The sequence below is a fragment of the Jaculus jaculus genome, chromosome 4, assembly GCF_020740685.1.
Source record: "Jaculus jaculus isolate mJacJac1 chromosome 4, mJacJac1.mat.Y.cur, whole genome shotgun sequence".
In the NCBI taxonomy this organism is placed as follows: Eukaryota; Metazoa; Chordata; class Mammalia; order Rodentia; family Dipodidae; genus Jaculus; species Jaculus jaculus.
Window position 1 is genome coordinate 37,632,454 of NC_059105.1, and position 27,315 is coordinate 37,659,768.

The following is a 27,315-nucleotide window of genomic DNA, read 5'->3' on the forward strand; positions in this document are numbered from 1 at the left end:
CAAGGGGGAGCATGCATCTGGAGTTCATTTGCAGTGGCTGGAGGCCCTAGTGTGCCCATTCTCATATTCATTCCTCTCTCTGTCACAAATAAATAAAAATAAAATATTTTTTAAAAAGAATGAATAAACATTACATTAAGAATGATTTTAGGGCTGGAGAGATGGCTTAGTGGTTAAGCGCTTGCCTGTGAAGCCTAAGGACCCCGGTTCGAGGCTCGGTTCCCCAGGTCCCACGTTAGCCAGATGCACAAGGGGGCGCATGCATCTGGAGTTCGTTTGCAGAGGCTGGAAGCCCTGGCGTGCCCATTCTCTCTCTCTCCCTCTATCTGTCTTTCTCTATGTGTCTGTCGCTCTCAAATAAATAAATAAATAATTTTTTAAAAAAAGTTGCTCCACACAAATAAGGGACAGTTAATTTAAAAAAAAAAAAGAATGATTTAAGCTAGGAGTGGTGGCACACGCCTTTAATCCCAGCACTTGGCAGGCAGAGGTAGGAGGATCCCTGTGAGTTCTAGGCCACCCTGAGAATACAGAGTGAATTCCAGGTCGAGCAAGACCCTACCTCAAACCGCGCCCCCACCCCCAAAGAAATGATTATAGCTCTCTCTCCCAAATAAATAATTTTTGGTTTTTCAAGGTTGGGTCTCACTCTAGCCCAGGCTGACCTGGAATTCACTATGTAGTCTCAAGGTGGCTTTGAACTCATGATGATCCTCATACCTCTGCCTCCCAAGTGCTGGGATTAAAGACATGTGGCACCACAACTGGCAAAAATAATTTTTTTTTTTTACAAGGGCTAGAGGGCTGAGATAGCTTAGCAGTTAAGGTGTTTGCCTGCAAAGCCAAAGGACCTAGGTTTGATTCCCCAGGACCCACATAAGCCAGATGCACAAGGTGGTGCATGTGTCTGGAATTTGTTTGTAGTGGCTGGAGGCCTGGTGTGCACATGTATGCTCACTCACCTCTCTCCCTCTCTCTCTCTATTTCTCTCTCAAATAAATAAACAAAAATAAATTTAGTAAAAGAATGAGGTGGCACATGCCTTTAATCCCAGCACTTGGGAGGCAGAGGTAAAGTGGATCGCCATGAGTTTGAGACCACCCTGAGATTACATAGTGAATTCCAGGTCAGCCTGGGCTAAAGTGAGATGCTACCTCGAAAAAAAAAAAGAATGAGGGCTGGAGAGATGGCTTAGTGGTTAAGGCACTTGCCTGCAAAGCCTAAGGACCCATGCTCAACTCTCCAGATCCCACATAAGACAGACACACAAAGGTGAGACAAGTGAAAGGTGGCACATGCCCACTATGTGATGCAAGCAACTGGAGTTCGATTTTAGCTGCTGAGGCCCATGTGCACCAATTTTCTCTCACCCTCTTAAATTTATATATATATACACACACACATATATATATTTTTTTTTGAATAATTTTAGGGGAGGTCCCCCAGTCTAGCCCGGACCTACATGGGCTGAGGTAAGCCTTCAGCACAGAACAATTCTTATGTTCACAAAATGGGGTACCAAGAGTGAACCTTCATAGTTTCTACTGGGCATAGTTTCTTTTTAGAAATGAAGGAAGAATTCCCCCCCATACACTATTTTTTTGGATTTTCGAGGTAGGTGTCACTCTAGCCCAGGCTGACCTGGAATTTACTCTGTATTCTCAGGGTGGCCTCGAACTCACAGCAATCCTCCTACCTCTGATTCCTGAGTGCTGGAATTAAAGGCGTGCACCACCACACCCGGCTAGAGTCCCCCATTTTTGAGCCATTCTTTTGTTGATTCTTCAAATTGCATACAATTTTATAAATATTAAAGAAAAAGTAATGACTTTAATAAGATAAGCTAAAAATAAGTTTTCCTTTATAAATGGAGCCCCTGGGTGAAAGAGGACATAAACAAATCTCCATTTTTTAAATGTATGCTTTTGCTGGAGAGGATTTTCAATTTATGTACATGTCTACTAGATAAACCTCAATTCTTAGAAACAACTGGTAGAGAGCTTGCTTCACATGCATTAGACTTTGGATTTGATTCATGCCCACTACCCCTCAAAAAAATACCCCACAAAGCTATTTTTAAGAAAAGTATTACTTGCCTTGTTTTACAAGATTTATGTCCCCTTTTGATTTCTCCCACAGGCCATAACATGTGCTACCTTTTGAGCACAATATTGTCCCATTTTCGTGAGAGATTCGACTCTCGCCTATCCCAAGGTCTTGTTGATATGGATCTTTGAATGCACACAGCCGCTCTTGATTCTGGGAAGCTAAAAGATAGGAAATAATACAATGATAAATTGATTTATAATAACTTTTATAAAACGTTAAATATTAGGCTAATTTTAGTGACAGTATAAACTTCCCTACTAAATCCTTCAAATTCAAATTGAATAAACTGATAATTTTAATTTATCTCATAACTTCCTTTGGTTGAATTATTTGTAGCATTAAAACAAGAAGCTAATTTTAACACTTATTTCCTAAACACAGTCACCTTATACTCAAATTATACTTTTCACTTCTTCAACTCCTAAATATTTTTGGTGTCCAAAGAAAGAAATATTACCAAAGCAATATCCAAGTTCTAAATCAACCTTTAAAACAAACCTAGAGGCCTAGTAATTCTGGAAAATTCGACAGTATCCATTTTTACCATTTTACAGTCAGTTATTAAGTATGACAAGGCAAAGATGGGAGAATAACTAAAAATGACTGCATGGTTTCTTTTTGGAATAATATAAAAACATATGTATGTATGCACACACGCACATATGTATGTTATAAGATTGTGGTAATGGTTATACAACTCTAAATTTAAAAAATATCTGGGATTGTTCATTCAAAATAAGTGAATTTCTTGGCATACAGATTATGTCTTATTAAATTTGTTTTTAAAACTAAGACTATTACTGAGTAAGAAGAAACTGACATTACATATTGCTTTAATTGCAGGAGATGGACACATGGCAAAGTGCATATGTGGAGGTCAAAGGTCAATTTGCAGGTTGTCCGCCTTATCTGAGGCAGGGTTTCCTGCTCTGGGGTTCACTCACAGGAAATTCTTGTGTCTCTACCTTCCATCTCTCTATCAGCCAAGCGTGCTAGGACTACAGAAGCCTACCTTGGCTTCTAGCTTTTTATGTGATGTCTGGGGACTGAATTTGGTACCTCAGCTTGAGTGGTGAGTCTTTATCCACTGGGCCATCTCTCCAGCCCAACAGTGCATAATTTAACTAGTCAGATAAGGGACTTGGAAGATGACTCAGTCAGTAAAGTGCTTGCCTGGCCAACAAGAAGACCTGAATTTGATCCCAGAATTCATCGAAATGCTGGATGTGGTGGTGTGTACGTGTAATCCCAGCACTGGGGAGATGAAGACTAGCGGCTCCCTGGGCCTCACTGACCAATCAGTCTTGCTTAATTGGTGAGCTTCATGCCAGTCAGCGACTCTGTTTCCAAAGAAGGTGGATAGTATTTCTGAGGAATGACTGAGTGTGTCCTCTAGCTTCCACACACATGAACATGACAGGAATACATATGCACACATACACACATTTAAAAAATAACATTAAGTAAAATAGGTGAAGAAATGTGCAATAGTTCTTTATATGGAAGGGATAGCCTCATGAATTTTAATGCCAACCCATCTTTCTCCACAAACATAATGATTTAACTCATAACTGTATAACATTTGCCATATAAATTATTGGTTAACAAACATTTACCAACACTGCTGAAACTACCAAAGAAGTAAAAGGTTATCAAAGCCAGGCGCAGTGGTGCACACCTTTAATCCCAGCATTTGAGAGGCAGAGATATGAGAATTGCTAAGAGTTCGAGGCCACCCTGAGATTACATAGTGAATTCCAGGTCAGTCTAAGGTAGAGTGAGACCCTACCTCAAAAAACCAAAAAAATAAAAACTAAAAAATAGGGCTGGAGAGATGGCTTAGCGGTTAAGTGCTTGCCTAAGAAGCTTAAGGACCCTGGTTCAAGGCTCAATTCCCCAGGACCCACATTAGCCAGATGCACAAGGGGGCGCATGTGTCTGGAATTCATTTGCAGTGACTGGAGGCCCTGCCATGCCCATTCTCTCTCTCTCTCAAATAAATAAATAAAAATAAACAAAAATTTAAATTAAATAAAATAAAATAACCAAAAAAAAAAAAGGTTATAAAAAGCCAGATTTGATCTTGTTTTAGTTTCTTACAGTAGATGCTCCTAGAGTGTTTAAGTAGCCATAATAATATTTAATGGGACCAATGTATTCCTTACATGTTCTGAATCGGGCATATGAAATGGGTTTGGCATTAATTCAGCACTTTAGCAGATAAGTTATTAAAATAATGCTTCTGAGCAAACTTAAGAACTCTGAAAAAAAATGAAAGCACTAACAACCACATGTCCAAACCAATTTACATAAATAAACCTGTCACACTAATTACTATGTAAAGTACTTTCAAGGTATTGGGCTGGTAACAGAGGGGTCACAAGTAATGGGGAGTTGCAATTCTCAAGCATCTTATACTACAGAAGCATATTCAGGGAGACCAAATCACAGACCTTAACAGGTGAAAAGTAAATGTGGTTTGATGTGTCCATTTTAAACAACTTTAGGAAAACCTCTAGAATCAATCCACCAAGCAACATGGTGCTAGGGCGAATATTACTGGAGTGGTAGGACAAGTGTTTCATTTGGGAAAAAAAAAAAGCAAATCTGAAGAGGAACATCAGAACATAAGGGTTCTGTTTAAATGTTTAACTATAATGGCTGCACAGCAAAAAGAGAATGGAAACTCCAGGTGGTATACCTTCCAGCATGTTGCTGGCCAGGAAGGCCCCTGATGTCCCCCCGCAAACATTACAGGCTATTGCCAAAGGTCTTGGTTGCCCACCAGAACTAAATAGTAAGAGCCTACTGCTGAAGATTCGACATACTTAGGCTGCACATCACTGAGAAATCAAGCTAAAACTAAGCTTGAAGCTTCCTCCCTGTTGATTAGCTGTCAGGATGCTAGAAATAGCTATACAAACTGTTGGAGAAGAAAAGTCATCAATAGCTTAATCAGCAGTGGACCCTACAAGCTGTATCAGCTGGCTAGCTAGGCCAAATGTGCCAACTGGTACAATGGTAGCATGTCTGTTAGCAGGGAAACCAATTGCTCTGATTTGATTTAGGCCTGTTCCTTGGGAGGAAATACCTGCCTGGTACTCAATGGGAATTTGATTCCCTAGTACCCATGTAAAGCCAGATGCACAGAGAGGCATGTGCATCTGCAGCTCACTTGCAGTGGCTTAGAGGCCCTAGTGTTCTCTCCCTCTCTCTCATTCCTTCTCCTTGCAAATAAATAAATATTTTTTTAAAAAATCTGAGGCTGAGGCTGAGGCCAGGCGTGGTGGCACACACCTTTAATCCCAGCACTGGGGAGGCAGTGGTAGGAGGATCACATGAGTTTGAGGCCACCCTGAGACTACATAGTAAATTCCAGGTCAGCATGAGCTACAGTGAGACCCTACCTAAAATAAATAAATAAATAAATAAATAAATAAGATCTGAGGCTGGGGGGCTAGAGAGATGGCTTAGCAGTAAAGGCTCTTGCCTGTGAAGCCTAAGGACCCATGTTTGATCCCCATATAAGCCAGACACACAAGGTGAAGCAAGCACAAGGCTGTACATGCACACTAGGTGGCACCAGCATCTGCAGGTCAAATGCAAGGGCTAAGGCCCTGGCATGCCAATTCTCTTTTTCTCTCTCTCTCAAAAAAAAAGCCAGGTGTGGTGGCACACGCCTTTAATCCCAGCACTGGGGCGGGGTGGGGGGGGGCATAGATGTACAGATGCATCACTACTGTTCTACAAACAGAAGAGACCACTGTGAGAAATAAAGGTTGCTCTAAAGTATAGGTAAATTTAGCAATTACAATTTTCTCTATTTTTATTAGTATACCATCATGTTTTACATCATTTTAAAAAGGAAATATAAGAATTACAGTAAAAATAGTTTTGATTATTTCCTGTGAGGAAGAGAGGGAGGGAGGGGAAAAGGGAGAGAGGGAAGAGTCAGGCCAGGGCTTCTAGCCACTGCAAACAAACTCCAGATGCATGTGCTACTTTGTGCAGCTGGCTTTACATGGGTAATGGGGAGTCAAACCTGGGTCGTTAGGCTTTGCAGGCAAGTACCTCAGCCACTGAGCTCTCTCTCAAACACTACAGTAAAAATATTTACTCCTACATTTGTTACTACTTGCCTGTTCTGGTATTCCTGTCCAAACACCACAGAAAACCACTATTCTCAGCTACTCAGGTATCCTTCAACATTTATTACCACACATTTCCAAGTCAACTAGTTCTAAAAAGTAGATATAACCATTTTTCTGATATTAATACAGAGACTATTATTCTCTAGTTCTCTGAAGATAGCTTCAATTATTTGTTAGTAATTATTTAATCCTGGATTTTTCAACAGAAAGGAATATAAGTAGCCCATCAAATAAAGTACACTGGCTTCAGAGTGGGTCAACTACCAATTTCCTCATCTGCTTCTGTTTGTTTCTTTCTTTTCTGAAGGTGTTCTTCTAGGCCTCTTACTCAATTTTGTATGACAACGTCTGTTCTTTACTTTCTTTAATACTTCTTTTGGATTTTAGTTAATATCCTTTAAGATATCAGTAAAATGGTGTTACCTCCTACCTGTTTGAAAGTACTCTTAAAGTTTTTTTCTCTTAACTGCCTAGATATTCTAATGTCCAACACTTTAAACACTGAAGGGTTTTTTTGTTTTTTTGAGGTAGGGTTTCACTCTAGCCTAGGAATTCCAGGTTGACCTGGAATTCACTATGTAGTCTCAGGGTAGCCTTGAACTCACAGCAATCCTCCTACCTCTGCCTCCTTAGTGCTGAGATTAAAGGCATGCGCCACCATGCCTAGCTAGTCTCTTTTATTTGAATTGGAATATTTATTTCTTACTTCGTGAAAATGTCCTTACTTTACTGACATAGCAAACAATTTTTAAACTTTATTTTTATTTATTTACTTGAAAAGGAGAGGGGCTGGAGAGATGGCTTACCAGTTAAGCACTTGCCTGTGAAGCCTAAGGACCCCGGTTTGAGGCTCGATTCCCCAGGACCCACGTTAGCCAGATGCACAAGGGGGCGCACGTGTCTGGAGTTCGTCTGCAGTGGCTGGAGGCCCTGGCGTGCCCATTCTCTCTCTCTCTCTTCCTCATTCTTTTGTTTTGTTTTTTTAAGATTTATTTATTTATGAAAGAGAAGGGAAAATGGGCACGTTAGGGCCTTTTGCCACTGCAAACTCTAGATGTATGTGCCACTTTATGCATCTGACTTTATGTAGGTACTGGGAAAACTGAACCTGGGCTGACATGCTTGCAAGCAAGTGCCTTTAACCTCTGAGCCATCTCGCCAGCCCTTCCACCTGACTCTTCGAGACAGTGTCTTGCTGAACCTAGTACTCAACAATTCAGCCAGTGAACTCCAGTGATTCCCTGTATCTACCTCCCCAGCAGATCACAGGTGCTCACTACTACACCTGGCAATCTGCTTGGTGGTGAAGATCCAAACAAGTACTCAGGCTTATATGGCATTTTACCAACCAAGTCATCTCCCTGGTCTCTGTTTTAATAGTCTTAGTTTAATTACAAATAATTCCATAGAACCAAGCAAAGTGGAGGGTGCCAACAGTCCCAGCTACTCAGAAAGCTGACAACAGATCACTTGAGGCCAAGAAGTCAAGTCAAGCCTTGGGAATGTAGTCAGATATAGTTTTTTAAAAAAAAAAAAAATTCCAAATACTCTAATTTTAGTTACTTTTGCTTAATAGACATAAGTAGTACTATACAGACAATCATCTTTGCCATAGCTATATAAAAACATGAGTGAGTTTGCAAATAACTAAAAATAGGCAAAAAGAGAAATGTTAGGAATGTAAGAACATCTTGCCTGGTAATAGCTGGCAAAAGGTTTAGTGAACAGGCATCTACATAAACTATAACCTTAGGAAAGACATGAAGACAGTTCACACAATCATTGTGGAAGACTTAAAAGGAGACAGAGGAAAAAAATTTTAGCAAAGAGATATGAGAATTACTTTGTGAATACAAGGTACAATTGCAACAGGACATTAGTCCAATATTTTGAGAAAAGCCTATCCTTTTTGTTTCTAAGATATAACATGCAAGCTAGATTCACAAATCTAAAACTCTAGTAATTAAACATAATTACAGAGTTCTTTATTCAGGTTAACTTTTTAAACATATTTTTATTTATTTATTTGCAAGCAGAGAGAGAGAAAAAAAAAGACAAGAAAGAATGGGTATGCCAGGGTCTACAGCCATTACAAATTAACTCCAGATACATGTGCCACTTTGTGCATCTGGCTTTTACATGGGTACTGGGGAATTAGACTGGGTCATTAGGCTTTGTAGGCAAGCACCTTAATCACTTAATCACTGAGCCATCTCTCTGCCTCACCTTCCCATCTAATCCTAGAAGTAGTATGGATGAATGTAAATTTCACTGATCTTTTGCTACCAATTTTTTTGTTTTTTGTTTTTTTGAGGTAGGGTCTCACTCTAGCTCAGGCTGACCTAGAATTCACTATGTAGTCTCAGGGTAGCCTCGAACTCACAACAATCCTCCTACCTCTGCCTCCTGAGTGCTGGGATTAAAGGCATGTGCCACCACGCCTGGCTCTAGCAATTTTTTAAAAACTCTCCTCTTCTTTTCTTCTCAACCTCCATGGCTCCTCTCCCTCTATTTTGGGAAGTCCAGGCTGGCCTTAAACTCATGGTGATCCTCCAGCCTCAACCTCCGGAATGTTCGGATTATAGACACAAACCACCATGCCTTGCCTTCGAAGGGTTCTTTTAGATCTTCCTGGCCATTCTATATCTAAACAATCCAAGACTCACATAACACTTATTTTTCAGTAGTTGTTGTATATTTATCTGTACTAGAAAAGTCTAAGTGTCTTATCTCTACTCTGGAACAAAGTTCAGGGACCAATTCTGGGTATGCTTGTGTGCCTGGCTTCTGTTTATCTAAGTGTTAAAATGAACTATCTAAAATAAACAACACAGGAACCTTGCAAAAATGGGGCAAATAACTGAGTAACTTAAGCAACAAAATCCTTTTCTCAGAACACAACTGCCCTAGGACAAACATAACTGATTTCAGAGCATCACAATTATTCCGTTATGAAACATATGAAAGAAAAAAATCTTAATTTGACAGAAGTGACTCTATAAAGTTTAATATAAAACCAAAAGTGTAAATTCAATTACAATAAACCAAGCAAGGAAGACCCTTATTTCCAATGTTATGGTGAATTCTTTTATTTTTTTTTTTCATTTTTATTTATTTATTTGAGTGTAACAGAGAGAGAGAGAGAATGGGTGCACCATTCCAGCCACTGCTAACGAACTCCAGACACGTGCACCCCCTTATGAATCTGGCTAGCGTGGGTCCTGGGGAATCGAGCCTCGAACTGGGGTCCTTAGGCTTCATAGGCAAGTGCTTAACTGCTAAGCCATCTCTCCAGCCCAATGGTGAATTCTTTAATAAAGCAGGTAACCTTTTCAAAACTGAAATATTATTACTTCTTTGTGCAATGCTGAGGACTGAAGGTAAGACCTTGCACATACCAGAAAAGTACCCTGCTATTGATCTATTGTATACCCAGATTTCAAGAGATCAAAGCGTCCTTCTGCTGGGCAGTTCCATGATGTCAAAGAAACAGCCCACTAAGAAAAGATGAAACTCTTCAGAAGTGCCTCTGAAGGATTGCCCTGGGCTTGATTTTGTGTTTGGGGTCAGGTGTGGGGGGGGGGGGAAATTCAGAGAACTCAGCACACAATCATCCTCAACTGTGTAATGTATTATAACAGAACCAAGTCAAAATTATACAGAGGAAAAGCCCTAGAAATCTAAGCCTGGAAGAAACAAAGCACAAACTCCCATAAGTTTTCTCCCCATGGCATTACACAGATGTACTTAATTCCTCCAAAACTGAATTCTTGCAACACATGAAAGAAATGCTGTCTAGCCGGGCGTGGTGGCACACGCCTTTAATCCCAGCACTCGGGAGACAGAGGTAGGAGGATCGCCATGAGTTCAAGGCCACCCTGAGACTACAGAGTTAATTCCAGGTCAGCCTGGACCACAGTGAGACTCTACCTTGAAAAACCAAAAAAAAGAAAAGAAAAAAAGAAAAGAAAAGAAAAAGAAATGCTGTCTAACTAAGGAAGCTCATGAGCAACTAGAGTGTCCAAAAGTTTCTATTGGACAGTTGGTCACGTAGGCATCCTTGGACTAGCACGTACCAAAATTCCAGATCCCCAGAAGAGTATCATATTGCTTGCACAAACTATTTAGGCATAGTAAACTACTCTTATCACTTATGGAATAATGGGAACACTCCCAAAATACAAATTCCTATATGCCAGACAACGACCATCTCTGCAAACATGGCTTTCTAAGGATGGCAATCTAAGGTCTGCTATTTTAACTATTTTTGGCACAGTTGTCTAAAACAACCAAAAACTGATAATACACATGTGCACACATACACACCTCAATTTTAAGCTGGCAAAATGTGGTTAATCCTAGCTCCATAGAACAGCAATAAAATATATTGTTCTTCCCTAACTCAAAGCACCAATTAAACTACACAAAAGTAGATAAGACAGACCCAAACCTCTAAGAGGCTTATATATCCTGGAATTGGCATAACAAACAAAAAAAATTGAAGAATGAAATATCTACGAAGTACCCTTTTGTGCCAGACAGCACTCTAGTTCTGGGGATGTGGCAGGAGTAAGATAGTGCCATTCCATCAAGGTGTCTGTGTTCTAGTGATATGAATATGGGCTGGAAAAAATGTCTCAGCAGTTAAAGCTGCTTGCTTGCAATGCCTGACAACCTGGGTTTAGTTGCCCAGTACCCACATACAGCCAGATGCAATAAATAAATAAATAAATAAATAAATATTTAAAAATAGATGTTAAGGGCTGGAGAGATTGCTTAGTGGTTAAGGTAAAATAAACAACACAGGAATTTTGCACTCCTTTAAAAATGTCTTATTTGGCTGGGAGTAGTGGCACAGGCCTTTAAACCCAGCACTCAGGAGGCTACAATATAGATGAATTTTGAATATATTACGTTGGGTAAAAGAAGGCAGACACACAAAAGGCCACATACTGTTATAATCCCATTTAGATAAGTCCAGAGATTGAGAGATGGTTTAGCAGTTAAGAAGCTTGCCTATAAAGCCAAAGGACCCAGGTTCAATTTCCCAGGACCCACATAAGCCAGATGCACAAAGTGGCGCATGTGCCTGGAGTTCATTTGCAGTGGCTGGAGACTCTGACATGCCCATTCTCATTCTCTCTCTCCCCATATCTCACTCTAAGATAAATAAAAATAACAATTGAAATTAAAAATAAATTAAAAGGCCAGAATATGCAGGGGTAGGGCAAAAAAGGAATAAAAGTTATTGCTAACTGGTATGGAACTTCTTTGCAAGACAAACATGTCCTAAAATGGGTTGTGGTAGTAGTTGTAGAACTCTGTAAATATGCTAAAAAGTACTGGACTCTTTGAATTAACTAGGTGAATTATATAATAGGGAGACTATAATTCAATAGAGGAGTTACAGACAAAGAATGTGGCCAGATATGGTGGTGCACACCTGTAATCCCAGCACTTAAAAGGTATGGTAGCTACTCTTGATTGTCAACTTCATGGGATTTAGAATCACCATGGAAACAAACCTCTTGGCATGTCTGTGAAGGATTTTCTAAATCAGGTTAATTGAGATAGAAAGACCCACCCTAACAGTGGGTGATACATTCCATGGGCTTTATTCTAGATCAATAAAAAAGAGAAACTGAGCAGAGGAGCAGCATTCATCCCTATTTCCTGACTGGATTAAATATGGCCAGCTGCTTCATGTCCCTCCCACTGCTATGCATTTGCCATGATGGTTGGCCTGGGCTAGAAGAGTAAGTCCCTTAAAAAAAAGGGGGGGGGATTTTTCTAATCTAATCTAATAGGTTTCCTTCCTTCTCTCCCTCCATTTCTCCCTTCCTCCATGTCTCTGTGATGAGGTCTTGCTATGTTATCTTTCCAGGCTGATCCTGAATTCAGGATATGCTCAGCATCAGTATACACTTTTTAAACCTAACCTGCCTTAATTGCCCTAAGATGTTTGGCATTAGTAACCATATACCCACCCCTTAGCTTTTTTTTGGTTCATTGGTTTTGGTTGTTTGGTTGGTTATACTGAGGTAGGGTCTCACTCTATCCCAAGTCAATCTTGAATTCATTACATATTCTCAGGCTGGCCTCAAACTCACAGTGATTCTACTATCTCTGCCTCCTGAGTGCTGAGGTTAAAGGTGTGTGCCACCATGCCTGGCCACCCCTTTGCTTTTAATCCGATTCTTAAATTCTGATTTTCTAGCCAGGCATGGTAACTACATAGTGAGTTCCTGATCAGCCTGGACTACCTCAAAAAACAAAAACAAAATATAATTTCCTTACATTTTTAGCTATTTATTTGCCTCTTACGCAAGAACCTTCACTTCTTACCCGTGATGGTTTGATTCCCCATACTTAGGTGTTCTGAAGCTAGGTTCCCAGCTGATGGAGATTTGGAAATTAATGCCTCGTAGAGGGAATGTATTGTTGGGGGCAGGCTTATGGGTGTTATAGCCACTTTCCCTGTGCAAGTGTTTGGCACATTCTCCTATTGCTATTGTCCATCTGATGTTGGCCAGGGGGTGATGTCCACCCTCTGCTCATGCCATCGTTTTTCCCTGCCATTGTAGAGCTTCCCCTTAAGTCTGTAAGCCAAAATGAAACTCTTTTTCCCACAAGCTGCTCTTAGTTTGGTGATTTCTTCCAGCAATGTGAGCCTGACTGCAACACTATCTGTTAATAATCTCCAAGGGTTCTTCTATTCAGAACTCTATTCTACTCAACCCAATACTCCATCTCTGGGGTCATATAATGGCTTCACAGTCCTCCATTTTCTAAAGACTTACAAATCTCAATTGTAGAGACTTTTCCCTTGTGTTCCAAACAAGCATTTTCTATTTTTGTTTGGAATTTCCATAACCATCCAGCATGCAGCACTACCTCATCTGTAAATTCATATTCTCTGGAAAATCCTGACTAATACAAGCCCTGAGGATCCAAGAGGTTATCTCCATCAGATAAGGCAGCCCTCTTGAATATCCTAAGCAGATGCTCCCTTCCCAGCTGTCAGATGGCTAGATATTTTTCAGCCTCAGGGAACTATGGAATAGGGCCAGGTCCAACCTTAAAGCAAAAAGTAGACTGAACACTTCAGAAACATTTTATCACTGTACTTTAAGGCAGATCTCTGTTGCCTTTGGTGTATTTTGAACTAAGATTAGACTCTGAGAAATAACAAATGCACACATCTGTTGCATGTTAGATAACATCTAATCTAAGAGCAGTTGAGATTTAAAATTATAAAATATATACAAAAATATGAAAAAGAGAAGAGTCAAGACCGACTTTAAAGAAAGATGGCTAAGGATTTAGCTCAGTGAATGAATGCTTGCCTAGCAAGTTCAAGGCCCTGGGTTCAGTCCTCAGCGCTGGAAGAAAAAAAAAAAGAAAAATCACAAAAAGAAAGATACCCTGAGTTTCATTACAAGCAAAGGGAAAAAAATGAATGCATGAAGCCATGATTTATATACTTGTTTCATTATTACTTATACCTATTAACTTCAGGGCTACTTTCATGTGGAGCCAGAAAATTCTTTGCTGTGGCAGCTGTCCCATACACTATAAGAAGTTTAGCAGCATCCCTAGCTGACTTCATGAGCTCTTAAGAAGCCACCGTTTTCTTCATGAAAGGAAGGGGAAGGGAGCAAACAATTGCTACTTAAAATCTACCTCAGGGCCGGCTGGAGAGATTGCTTAGCAGTTATGGCACTTGCCTGCAAATCCTAAGGACCCAGATTCTATTCCCCAGGACCCACACAGGCCAGATGCACAAGGAGGCACATGCATCTGGAGTTCGTTTTCAGTGGCTGGGGTCCTGACACACCTATTCTCTCTCCCCCTTTCTCTCTCTTAAATAAATATTAAAATCTACCTCAACATAGTTCATTATGTTATTTTTATGGCTTTTATTAACAACGCTACACACATTCCTCCACACCAACAACAGAGGGGGGGGGGAGGGGGGAGGGAGGGAGGCAGGGAGAGAGATACTTACACATAAATAGAATACACCCTAAAGAAACAGAAAGGTGCAGAGGAAGTAGCTCAGTGGTTAAAGGCACTGCCTTGGAAAACCTGACAGCCTGGAACTCAATTCCTCAGTACCCATGTAAAGCCAGACGCACCTAGTGACACATGTGTCTAGAGTTCATTTGCAGTGGCAAGAGGCCTTAACATGCCCAATTCATATTCTCTTTCTCTCTCCCTCCCCCCCTTTCTCTTTCCTTGGCAACAATAAATTAAAAAAAAAAAAACTTTGTAGGAAATAGAAACTAACAAAACTTACTGTTGCAAAGACTATTGAATACCCTCATTCTATTACAATTTTAAAATAGATATTTTACATGTACATTTTTAAACACTTTTTTTTGTTCATTTTTTATTTATTTATTTGAGAGCGACAGACACAGGGAGAAAGACAGATAGAGGGAGAGAGATAGAACGAGCGCTCCAGGGCTTCCAGCCACTGCAAACGAACTCCAGACACGTGCGCCCCCTTGTGCATCTGGCTAACGTGGGACCTGGGGAACCGAGCCTTGAACCGGGGTCCTTAGGCTTCACAGGCAAGCGCTTAACTGCTAAGCCATCTCTCCAGCCCACATGTACATTTTTAAAAGGCATTTTGGTAACTATGATAATTTGAATGTGAAATGTCCCTTATAGCTTCATGTGTTTTGAATACTTGGTCCCCAGCTGGTGGCATTTTGGAAGGTAGAGCCTGGCTGGAAGGGGTGTGTCACTGGGGAAGGACCCTGAGGTTTATTAGTGCAGGCCTACTGAGTGTTCATAGCTTGCTCACTCTTGCTGCTACCTCCTCACTGATATAACAAGATATGATGCCCAGCCTCTGCTCTGCCATGCTTTCCCTGGCTTCATGAAACTTCCCCTCAAAACATACCATAAACTGGGCATGGTGGCACACACCTTTAATCCCAGCACTTGGGAACCTGAGGAAGAAGAAGGATTGCCCTGAGTTCGCAACCACCCAGAGACTACAGAGTGAATTCTAGGTCAGCCTGGGCTACAGGGAGACCCTACCTCAAAAAAACAAAACAATAACAACAACAACAACAACAAAAATACTATAAACTGAAAGAAACCCTTTCCTTCCATAGGCTGCTTCTGGCTAGGTGTTTTGTCCTAGCAACTAGTTGGTAACTAAAACTAATCAAATTATGGACTAGAGAGATGGCTTAGTGGGTGAAGTGCTTGCCTACAAAGCCAAAGGACCCAGGTTTGATTCCCCAGGACCCACATAAGCCAAATGCACAAGGTAGCACATTCATATGGAGTTCATTTGTGGGGCTGGAGGCCCTGACCCTCCCATTCTCTATCTGCTTCTTTCTCCCCACACCCCGTAAGTAAAATAATTTTTTTTTCTGGTTTTTTGAGGTACCGTCTCACTTTAGCCCAGGCTGACCTGGAATTCACTCTGGAGTCTCAGGGTGGCCTCAAACTCACAGCGATCCTCTGCCTCCCGAGTGCTGGGATTAAAGGCCTGCGCCACCACGCCCGGCTACTAAAATAAAATATTTTAAAGAATTTTTTAAATAATCAAATTATAAGTGAACTAAACTGACATTCAAAGAGTTTCAAGCCAATTCCTTAAGTTTACTGAAAAGTACTACAAACAAAATTTATACCTTGGCAGCACCAAAATAATGTGAAAAGTTGTGTAATGCTATTAATTTTAGTTTTTATTGCTTTGAGGACAAGTATGAACTGCAGAATCATCAATTTGGCAAACTGTAAAAAACATGGGTTAGATTACTTGACCAGTCTTCTGGGAATATCTCCAAATCAATTGTATATGAAATATCTGTCCCAAGTTCCTTCTTTTTGTTGTTGTTGTTATTCTGGTTTTTTGAGATAGGGTCTTGCTCTAGCCCAGGCTGACCTAGAATTCACAATGTAGTCCTGGGCTGGCTTCAAACTCACAGCGATCCTCCTATCTCTGCCACCCAAGGGCTGGGATTAAAGACATGTGCCACCATGCCGGCTTCTTATTCATTTACTTCTTTAAGTTCATGTTTTGAGTGCTTTGTCCCTTTATAGACGATGGCATCTAGTTGGAGGACAGCACTTACTTGCAAAGCTTGCTAGTCTTGTTTCAACTCTCCAGCAACCACATAAAGCCAGATGCAAAGTGATGCATGCATCTGTGATCCCCATATGCTGGGATCCCTACAGCAATGGGAGGCAGAGCCAGAAGAATCCAAAGTTTGTGAGTCAGCCAATCTGATGCTTGCTTGCAGTCTGGTAGTTCATTTGCAATGATAAAAGATCCTGTCTCAAGGAAGATGTTGAAGAGATAGTTCTCCTCTGACCTCCCACATGTGTACTGTAGCATGTGTGCCATCACCCATACACACACACACACACACACACACACAAATAAATTTGAGGAGGAGAGAAACTGTTGTTTCTATCTACTCATGTGCACTCAGGAAGGCCATGGCAAGTTGGTAGTCAGATGGCTGCCATCTTAAGACAGAAAGAGAGCCTGCAAAAGAACCTGGCCATGCTGGCACCTGTCTTGGACTTCTAGTTTCCTTTTCTTTTTTTTTTTTTTTTTTTTTTGGTTTTTCGAGGTAGGGTCTCACTCTAGCCCAGGCTGACCTGGAATTCACTCTGGAGTCTCAGGGTGTCCTCAAATTCACGACGATCCTCCTACCTCTGCTTCCCGAGTGCTGGGATTAAAGGCATGCACCACCACGCCCGGCTTATCCTTTGCTTTTTAAATTCATTTACTCAGCCTGAGCTAGAATGAGACCTACCTCGAAAACAAGTACAACAACAACAACAAAAATTCATTTACTCATAAGAGAGAGGAGAGACAGAAAAAGGGAGGCAGGGAATGAATGAAAACGTCTCTTGCTGACACAAACAAACTCCAGATGCATGCTCCACTTTGAGATATTGGCTTTATGTGGGTAGTACAGAATTGAACTCAGGCCAGCACACTTTGCAAGCAAGCAACTTTAACCACTGAATCATATCCCCAGCCCAAGAACTTCTAATTTTCTAAATGGTGGAAAAACAACAGAAGTCTGTTATTTAGCCCACCTGTTTTATGGTATTTTTAAAAATGCTTTATTTATTTGGAGAAAGAGAATATGAGCACACCAGGGCCTTTAGACACTGAAATCGAGCTCCAAAAACATGCACCGCCTTGTGCATATGGCTTGCATAGGTATTAAGGAATCAAACCTGGGTCCCTAGGCTTTATAGGCAAAGAGCCTTAACAGCTAAGCCATCTCTCCAGCCCTCTATGGTATTCTTTAGGACAGAAAAGCAAACAAATATCTATTGTGTTACACATATCTAGGGACTACAGAATAGAAAGATACTGATCATGAGTCACAGAAAAAAAATTCTGCCCTCAAGGACCCCATGGAAAGATGAGAAAAACAAAGCACAATGCATTCAGTACTCAATCAAACTAAGACAACTTTGAGAATCCTAACACTACCACATTCCTCTAGATACTGTTGAAGGAATATTAAAAAATATTAACACCACAGTTATATAGCTTGAGCTGACCAGTGACAGATAAGAAATGGTTCATACAGCAGAAATGGAAATCCTGAACAAGAGAAATATTATAGGTGAAAGTTGGGAAAACTGGATTAAGTTCCAGGAACCATAAATACCTCAGTGTTTCTAGACTTCAGAGTAGAGAAGGAAGAATACTAGAAAATGTCAAAAATGTAAGCAAGAACCAAAGCCAGCCATGCTGGCGCTAGCCTTTAATCTCAGCACTTGGGAGTCAAGAGGTAGGAGGATCACTATGAGTTCAAGGCCACCCTGAGACTACATAGTGAATTCCAGGTCAGCTCTGGGCTAGAACGAGACCCTCCCTCAAAAAAAATAAAAATAGCCGGGCGTGGTGGCACACGCCTTTAATCCCAGCACTCGGGAGGCAGAGGTAGGAGGATTGCCATGAGTTCAAGGCCACCCTGAGATGACAGAGTTAATTCCAGGTCAGCCTGGACCAGAGTGAGACCCTACCTTTAAAAAAAAAATAAAAATAAATAAATTAAAAAAAATAAAAAATGTAAGCAAGAACCAGATGATGGGGCTAGAGAGATGGCTTAGCAGTTAAAGCGTTTGCCTGCAAAGCCAAAGGACCCCAGTTCAATTCCCCAGGATCCACGTAAGCCAGATGCACAAGGGAGCACATGTGTCTGGAGTTCATCTGCAGTGGCTGGAGGCCCTGGTGCGCCCATTTTTTTCTCTCTCTCAAATAAATAAATAAAGTACCAATATAGTTCACAAAGTTAAAAAAAAAAAAAAAAAGAACCAGATGATGGATGTGTCATGATAAAAATTGCAACTTCAGCCGGGCGTGGTAGTACACGCCTTTAATCCCAGCACTCGGGAGGCAGAGGTAGGAGGATCGCCGTGAGTTCAAGGCCACCCTGAGACTACAGAGTTAATTCCAGGTCAGCCTGGGCCAGAGTGAGACCCTACCTCGAAAAAACCAAAAAAAAAAAAAAAAAAAAAAATTGCAACTTCATCTTGTAGGCCACAGGGAACCACTGACAAATTTTAATCAAGGGAATAAAATGAATAGCTTTATTTCAGGAAAATACTCTGACAGTGTACGAAGAAAGAGATTTGAGGAGGGAAAGAGAAAACTTACCAGTTACAAAGCTTCATCACTAATACTACAGAGAGAACAGATGAAGGCAGGAACAGAGATGGGGTAGGTTAGTGGTTACCATGGCTGAATATTATACTCTTATAAACTCTGATCTGCTAATGGGAGAGAACTATCACCCTTCTTTAGGCATGTGAAAATTACACTGCAATGAAACCTGGGGAAGATTGTGATGAACAGGAGAGATAGAAACTGGCTAAACAGCTGCAGGTAACAGGATATCCAAAGTGAACAGTTTTGTCCTGGGCATAAAAGCAGGAAATGCCTTTGAGCCTGTAAGGGAAATCTAGTCTTTTCTTATCTTTTTCTTTCCTCCAAGAATACCCTCTTCCAAGAAGTGCCTGGACATCCGGCATGGGAGCTAGACTAACCAGCTCAGCCTCTATCCAGCAAATTCCCATAGAAATCCTCAATCAGAGACATTAGGCAGGCTTTCTCATTTACTCTGACCCCTTCCTCATTTCTGTGGACCCCCCTCCTGCTTTGAAGGAGCTCTGCATCTTTCTTTCTTAAGCTTTATAATAAAATCTTTCTGAACTTTGTCCCCTACGGTCTGTGGATTTCATTTGTCAAATGTATAAGACAAAAACCTGAAGGCCACTGACTCAGTGGAAGTTTTGCATGAACATGACCATCCAACACCTTAACTCCTGGGTACAGCTCAACCAAGACCTGAATAATTCCATTGTTTTCAAAGACTCCCCAAATTCCCATATCAATGAGACTGTTTTATGGGAAACTGCAGGGGGTCTAGGCAAGTGATGGGTGGTGGCATACAAGATCCCCTCACTTGAGAGACAAGAGACAGGAGGATCAGGAAGTTCAAGGTTATCCTCAAGTGTGAAGCCAGCCTAGGTCCTCACCTTCCATATTGCTTGAGACAGGACCTCTTATGTGGGTTCTAGGGCTCTCAGAGCCTCACACTAACACATCAAATATTTTACTGGGCCAGTCCCCCTAGGCCAGGGATTACTTTTGTCAGAATTGTTTTTCTCCACATAGAAGTATGTATGTCACTTCTGGACTGTTTCTAGCGATCTTCCTCAATATTGTTTTTTTTTTTTTGCCTCCTTCAGATTTTTTGGGTTTTTTTATTTATTGTTTCATGTTTGCTTATTTATTTGAGAGAAAGAGGAGGGAAGAAGGGAGGGAGAGAGGGAGAGAGAGGTGAAGGAAGAGGGAGGGAGAGGGAGAGAGAGAGAATGGGCACACCAGGACCTCTAGCCACTGCAAACGAACTCCAGACACAAGCAACACCTTGTGCATCTGGCTTATGTGCGTTCTGGGGAATCAAAACCTGGGTTCCTTGGCTTTGCAGGCAAGTGCAAACCGTTAAGCCATCTCTCCAGCCCTGTTTTTTGTTTGTTTGTTTGTTTCATTTTTTGGTTTTACTAAGATAGGGTCTTGCTCTAGTCCAGGCTGACCTGGAACTCACTATGCAGTCTCATGTCGGCCTAGAACTCACAGTGATCCTCCCACCTTGGCTTCCCGAGTGCTGGGATTAAAGGCGTTTACCACCATGCCTGGCTCCCTTGAGATGTTTTAAAATACCAAATTTTCAGGCTCACTAACCCCTGTTTATTGCTTTCTCCTAGCTCCTATACACCAAACCCTCCTCAGCATATTTCCAGGTGTTTCCCCTTCATACCAATCCTCTAGGTGAACCCAATTCTAAGTCTTAAAATGAAATATTGAGGCTCCTAACTCTGATACCCTGGGGGTGTTGTAGGTTCAGAGCAACTGACTACCTGGCTAAGGTCCTGGTCCTGGTCCCGACCCCAGTCCCAGTCCTAAATCTTCATTCTCATATTCCTTAGGCCTGCAGCTTATAGAAAAAGTTTTTAATCCTAATCAGCAAGACATTAGCTGTTTTTTTTTTTATTTTAATTTTGGGGGAGCTCCTTTTAAGGAGAGGGCTTGGATTCAAGCAGGGAGCCTGGTTCTGATTGCACATGGTCACTCTGGGCCCTGCTAACCCTGCAGAAACCAACTTCCTGCTCCATGCTAACTCTGGGTCCTATCATTCTATTACAAGAAGATATTAAATTCAAGCCTGGCTATATTAACTTTTAATGTTGACTTGCCAATTCTGCTTTTGGAAGAAAGCATGAACTTAGAGACACCTTTACTAATAGTCCCATCACCTGGTCCTATCTTTGTGCCTACTTTCGTACTAATATCTAGTGCCTTATCTCCATTATTTTATAACATACAAATTTCATGGAAGATCAGACATTGACAATGACTACAAGAGCTCTGTAGTGGGTACTTCCAGTTACCTGCAGACTGTGGTGAATAGCTGCCCTTCTTGTGTTTCTTTTCAAGTGTCTCCTATATACTGAAGATTCAGAAAAGTATGTAATAAACATTAAAATATGATTATGGCATTATATGTTGCTTACTATACACTAACCTAACAATTTCTTGAGTATTCCTTCTTGCCTAACCCCATCCCCTCATCCAAAAAAAAAAAAAAAAATCAATCGTTTCTTCCTATTCTTACTTTCCCAAAACTCTATGTATCACAGTGAAGCTGTCTTTTGCTGGAAGCTGAGAGTGGGGGCAGGAGACAGGGAAGGACTTTGGTCTGACTGAAATCTCTTTCAAGTACCATTCAGTCTTAAGCAATGCAAAACTTGTTTACAAGGGCAGCTTTGCTACCAAATACTATAAACATTACTAAGAGTACTAGTTTATGAGACTAAAGATTCTGGGGAGGAATTGTCCAGTGATGGCTGGGTGTGGTGGCACATGCCTTTAATCCCAGCACACAGGAGGCAGAGGTAGTAGGTGGATCTCAGTGAGTTCAAGGCCACCCTGAAACTACATAGTGAATTCCAGGACAGTAACTTCACACTGCAAACATATCCTTGTCTGGTTTAAAAAAGAAACGTATAAGCCAAGCATGGTGGCATATGCCTTTAATCCCAATACTCGGAAGCCAGAGGTAGGAGGATCGCTGTGAGTTCAAGGCCATTCTGAGACTACATAGTGAATTCCAGGTCAGCCTTGAAAAACCAAAAACATGGAGGGGTTGGAGAAATGGCTTAGCAGTTAAGGCCCTTGCCTATGAAGCCTAAGAACCCAGATTTGACTCCATAGAACAACCCACACAAAAGGTGACACAGGCATATGGAGTCCAAATGCCCTGACACCCGATTCTCTCCTTCTCTCCCTCCCACTCTCTCTCTTATAAATAAAATAAAATAAAATAAAATAAAATAAAATAAAATAAAATAAAATAAAATAAAATAAAATAAAATAAAATAAAATAAAAAATAGAAAACATGAGGTTGTTCCTTTGGCCACATGCATGTGACTCTATAAGAACGGTGATATTGTAGACATCAAGGGAATGGGTACTGACAAAAAAGCAATGCCCACAAAGGTTATGGGAAGAATGGGAGTGTCTACAATGTTACTCAGCATGCATTGTTGTAAACAAGCAAGGGCAAGATTCTTGCCAAGAAAACTAATGTGCATACTGAGCAAAATAAACACTTTAAGTGTTGAGATAGCTTCCTTAAAGGGGTGAAGGAAAATGATCAGAAGAAGGAAGCCAAAGAGAAAGGAACCTGGGTGCAATCAACCTGCTGTGCCCAGAGCTCACACTTTGTGAGAACTAAAAGAAAAGAGCCTGAGTTATTGGAGCCTATTCCCTCTGAATTCGTGGCTTAGTAGATGTCATAACTAATTAAAAGACCAAGATTTTTTAAATTTTTTTTAGTTTAGGGGGAGAGAGAATTGACACGCCAGAGCCTCAGCCACTAAAATCGAATTCCAGAAGCTTGCGTGGGCATGTGTGACCTTGCAACTTGCCTCACCTTTGTGCATCTGACTTATGTGGGATCTGGAGACCCAAATGTGGGTCCTTAGGCTTCACAGGCAAGTGCCTTAACCACTAAGCCATCTTTCCAGCCCAAGACCTAGATTTTTAAAACCAAAAAATTATTCTCGCTCATTATACACTTATTTAATAAACATATTCCTTTTAAGAGGTGGCTTAGTGGTCAAACACTTGCCTGTGAAGCCTAAGGATCCATGTTTGACTCCCCAGATCCCACATAAGCCAGATGCACAAGGTGACACATGTGCAAGGATTGCACATGTGCACAAAGTGGCACATGCATCTAGGATTTGATTACAGTGGCTAGGGGCTCTCTCTCACTCTCATAAAACAAAAAAGGCCAGTGTCTTGAGTTTCCCTCAAAAAAAGACAAGAAGAGAAGTGAAGCGAAGCGAAGCTGGGTGTGGTGGCTCACGCCTTTAATCTCAGAACTCGGGAGGCAGAAGTAGAAGGATTGCTGAGTTTGAAGCCACCATGAAAATTACAGGTCAGCCTGAGCTAGAGTGAGACCCTACCTCGAGCCCCCCCAAAAATAATAATAATAATAATAATAATATAATAATAATAATAAAATAAACAGAAAAGAAAATAGGGCTGGAGGGATTGCTTAGCAGTTAAAGTGTTTGCCTGCAAAGGCAAAGGACCCAGGTTCGATTTCCTAGGACCCACGTTGGCCAGATGCACAAGGTGGCACATGTGTTCTGGAGTTTGTTTGCAGTGGCTGGAGGCCCTGGCACGCCCATTCTCCCCCACCCACCCCCGACAAATAAATAAAAATAATTTTTTAAAAAAGATATTCCCGGGCTGGAGAGATGGCTTAGCAGTTAAGCGCTTGCCTGTGAAGCCTAAGGACCCCGGTTCGAGGCTCGGTACCCCAGATCCCACATTAGCCAGATGCACAAGGGGGCGCACGCATCTGGAGTTCATTTGCGGAGGCTGGAAGCCCTGGCGCGCCCATTCTCTCTCTCTCTCTCCCTCTATCTGTCTTCCTCTCTGTGTCTGTTGCTCTCAAATAAATAAATAAATAAATAAAATTTTTAAAAAAAAAAGATATTCCCTTTAACTTTGCAGGACTTATTGTACCAGCTAACTTTTTATTTTAATCAAGTGCTACTGTTTGTTTTCTTATTTTGGTTTTATGAGATAAGAGTCTCACTCTAGCTCAGGCTGACCTGGAATTCACTATGTAGTCTCAGGCTGGCCTCAAACTTACAGAAATCCTCATACCTCTGCCTCACAAGGGCTGGGATTAATGGCATGCACCACCATTTTCTTTATAAAGAGTCTTCTTATAACAGAAGCACACTTCAACATGACATTTATAACCCATTTTTAACAAAGAAACCACCACCAAAGAGGACAAAAATTGAAAAACATAGCATTAAGTAGACCATGGAAAAGAGTAATTTTTTTATTGTGAGAGTTGAAACAAAAAAGAAGACAGGGGAGGGAGAGCTAATCAAAACCTAAGAGGATGAAAATAAATCATATGGAATCCTCCGGTTTCGGACAATGGAAAACTCAGGAGCCATAGATCGTTGTTAGTAAATTTTCAGTGCCAGGGATGGGATACCTCCAGTGAGTTGTTGGCCAGGGAGGTCCCTGATGCCCCGAAAACATTATAGGCCATTGCCGAGGCCCTTGGTTTCCCACCAGGAATAGATGGTAAGACCCTACTGCTGAGGACTCCATATACTTGGGCTGCAAGGCCACTGAAAAATCCCGCTGGAACTGAGCTGATAACCTCCTCCATGTAGACCAGCTGACAGAAAGCTGGAAGAAGCCATTCTACATGTAGTTCAATGGAAGAAAGAGAAGCCACCACTGAAGATACTCAACAGTGGATACTGCAAGTCTTATAATTGGCCAGCCAGGCCAAATGAGCCAACGGGTGCAACAGTGGCACGTCTGTCATGGGGGAAACCAACTGCCCTCCAATTGGACTGGAGGCCTGCTCCATGGGGGGGAATACATCCCTGATACTGAAAACTTAAAACAGAGTTAGTCATGAGCCCTAGGGGTATAACATCTGATGTCTGGAAAAATGTATATACTATGCTTATCAAATTGCCCAGTAAGCACTTCTCTTAATGTTTATACCCTTATATTAACGCCATTCTCACTTTGGGTAGAGAATCTTCTCTTTTTAGATGGCAGTGACCTTGGGATGACTCAGAAGGTATCATAGTGGAAAGAAGTGATTGGAGTACTGACTAACATCTCAATAGCACCTTCCAAGGCTCAGGGTCTAAAGCAGAAGAGGTAGCGGAAAGAGTGTAAGAGCCAAAGGAAGGGTAGGACTCTGTACAATGTGCTCCCTCCAGACATAAAATGGCGTGGATGTCCATGACCTCATAGTGCCTGACACTACCTACACAAGACCATCATAAGAGAAGGAAAAGATCATGACATCAAAATAAAAGAGAGACTGATTGAGATGGGGAGGGGATAGGATGGAGAATGGAATTTCAAAGGGGAAAGAGGGGAAAGGAGGGTATTACCATGGGATATTTTTTATAATCATGGAAAATGTTAACAAAAATTGAGAAAAAAAACAAGGAAGACACTGTTGATCTGTTTGATCTGAACTGAGACCATGTCAGATTGGAGCAAGACAGAAAGATGAAAAATTATGGGAACAAGCTCCCAAAATCTGGTTGAAGTCTCTTTCTGCTGAGAGTTAAGAATTCAGGCACAATTAACAAAATTTGCTATGACAGTTGTCTACATAGAAACAAAATTCCTTTCATATACAGAAATTTCAAGTATGAATGTAATGACAGCAAAAAATATTAGTTTCTTAGCAACCCATAATTTGTGACATGAAAGGCACTAAAATCATATATCAGGCTACTGCTAAGACAAGTGTGAGTTTCTCTTGAGAAGCACACACCATACTTGCATATGACTTGTCTTTCCCCATGCATAAATCTTTTTTTAAAATATATTTTATTTATTTGAGAGAGAGAGGGAGGGCAGAGAGAGAAAAAAAAAGAAGGAAGGGAGAGAATGGGTACACCAGGGCCTCCAGCCACTGCAAACGAACTCCAGGAACATGTGCCCTCTTGTGCATCTGGCTTACATGGGTCCTTGGGAATGGAACCGGGATTCTTTGGATTTTGCAGACAAATGCCTTAACTGCTAAGCCATCTCTCCAGCCCTTAAATCTTTTTTAAAAATATTTGAGAGAGAGAAAGGAGAGACACAGAAAGGTAATGGGTGGTTCAGTAGCTTGTGCATCTGGCTTACTTGAGTATTCAGGAAATTTAACGTAGGCTGTCAGGATCTGCAAGCAAGTGCTTTTAACAGCTGATCCATCTCTCCAGCCCTCCCATACTTAAATCTATGTTAAACTCTCTTCCCAATAAACTCCAACTCTGCTTCATACTGGCGCATCTGAAATTCTTTGCTGTGGGGAAATGAAGGATCTGGGCTCTAGCTACATGGAGTCTTTGAAAAGAACCGTTCAGACTGCTGCAGGCACAATGACATACGCCTGAAGTCTCAGTTACTTGAAAGGCTGGAAAGGGAGGGCCATTTGAGCCCAAGCAGTTAGCAGCTAGCCTGGCCAACATATATCTCATTAGATAGATAGATGATGATGACAGATGATAGATGCTCACACAGATAGATGCATGTGTGGTGAGATGGCTCAGTGGTTAAAGGCACTTGCTCGTGAAGCCTGCCAGCCAGATCTGATTCACCAGCAGCCACATAATGCAGGGGCAAAAGACCCTAGAGTGAGTGTATGTGTGTGCACACACACCAACAGAAAATATATATCACAGAGCATAATTATGCGATGGTGAATAGGACTATTTCCACCATGAGAAAAAAAATCACAAAACCTCTAGATATGAGAAAATTTACATGAGTATATGAATACTCAAAGTTCCCAGACACAAAAGACACTTTTTTGTTTCTTTCTTTGTTGTTTTTGTTCTTCAAGGTAGGGTCTCACTCCAGCCCAGGATGACCTGGAACTTACTCTGTAGTCCCTGACTGGCCTCGAGCTCACGGCAATCCTTCTACCTCTGCTGGGATTAAAGGAATGTGCCACCACATCCAGCCAGGCACTTTCTTTATGACTTCAAATAGTAACAAACTGGAGACACATTCTGTACTTAAAGAAAGAAAATTCATCCCATTTGGCTCAAAGACTTTAGATAGCACTATAACAAATGTGTTGTTTCAAAATGAGGTTAGTGGGTAATGGCAGAACTTTAAATATGCTATGATCCATTTCCACAGATAGTTAAATAACGGTCTACCAAGTACAATATAGATTCACTATACAGAGTATTCAGAAAACCTGTTTACACACCTAAGTAGACTTCAACATAATTCCACTTGTCAAAACTGTCATCAAAGATATTACACAAAAAGCTACAGGGCAATATTAGTACAGTAGAATACCAAATAACACATAAATTGTGGAATTACATCTTCACTCTAAGAATCTACCTCTGGAACCATACTCTAAAGTGAAGAGCAATGTTAGTTCTAAGTTACCAGCCACAAATGTTTCTGCA

The 27,315-nt window shown here is 41.1% G+C and overlaps 1 protein-coding gene across 1 annotated transcript in view; it reads right to left on the reverse strand.

The window, feature by feature from the left end:
- The window catches only part of Bmpr2 (bone morphogenetic protein receptor type 2), a 184,628-nt gene that overhangs the window by 112,843 nt on the left and 44,470 nt on the right, over positions 1-27,315 (reverse strand). Inside the window, exon 2 of the mRNA XM_004653578.3 lies at positions 2,097-2,267. Within this exon, the coding sequence (XP_004653635.2) occupies positions 2,097-2,267 (171 nt within the window). The remainder of the gene's footprint in view (positions 1-2,096; positions 2,268-27,315) is intronic.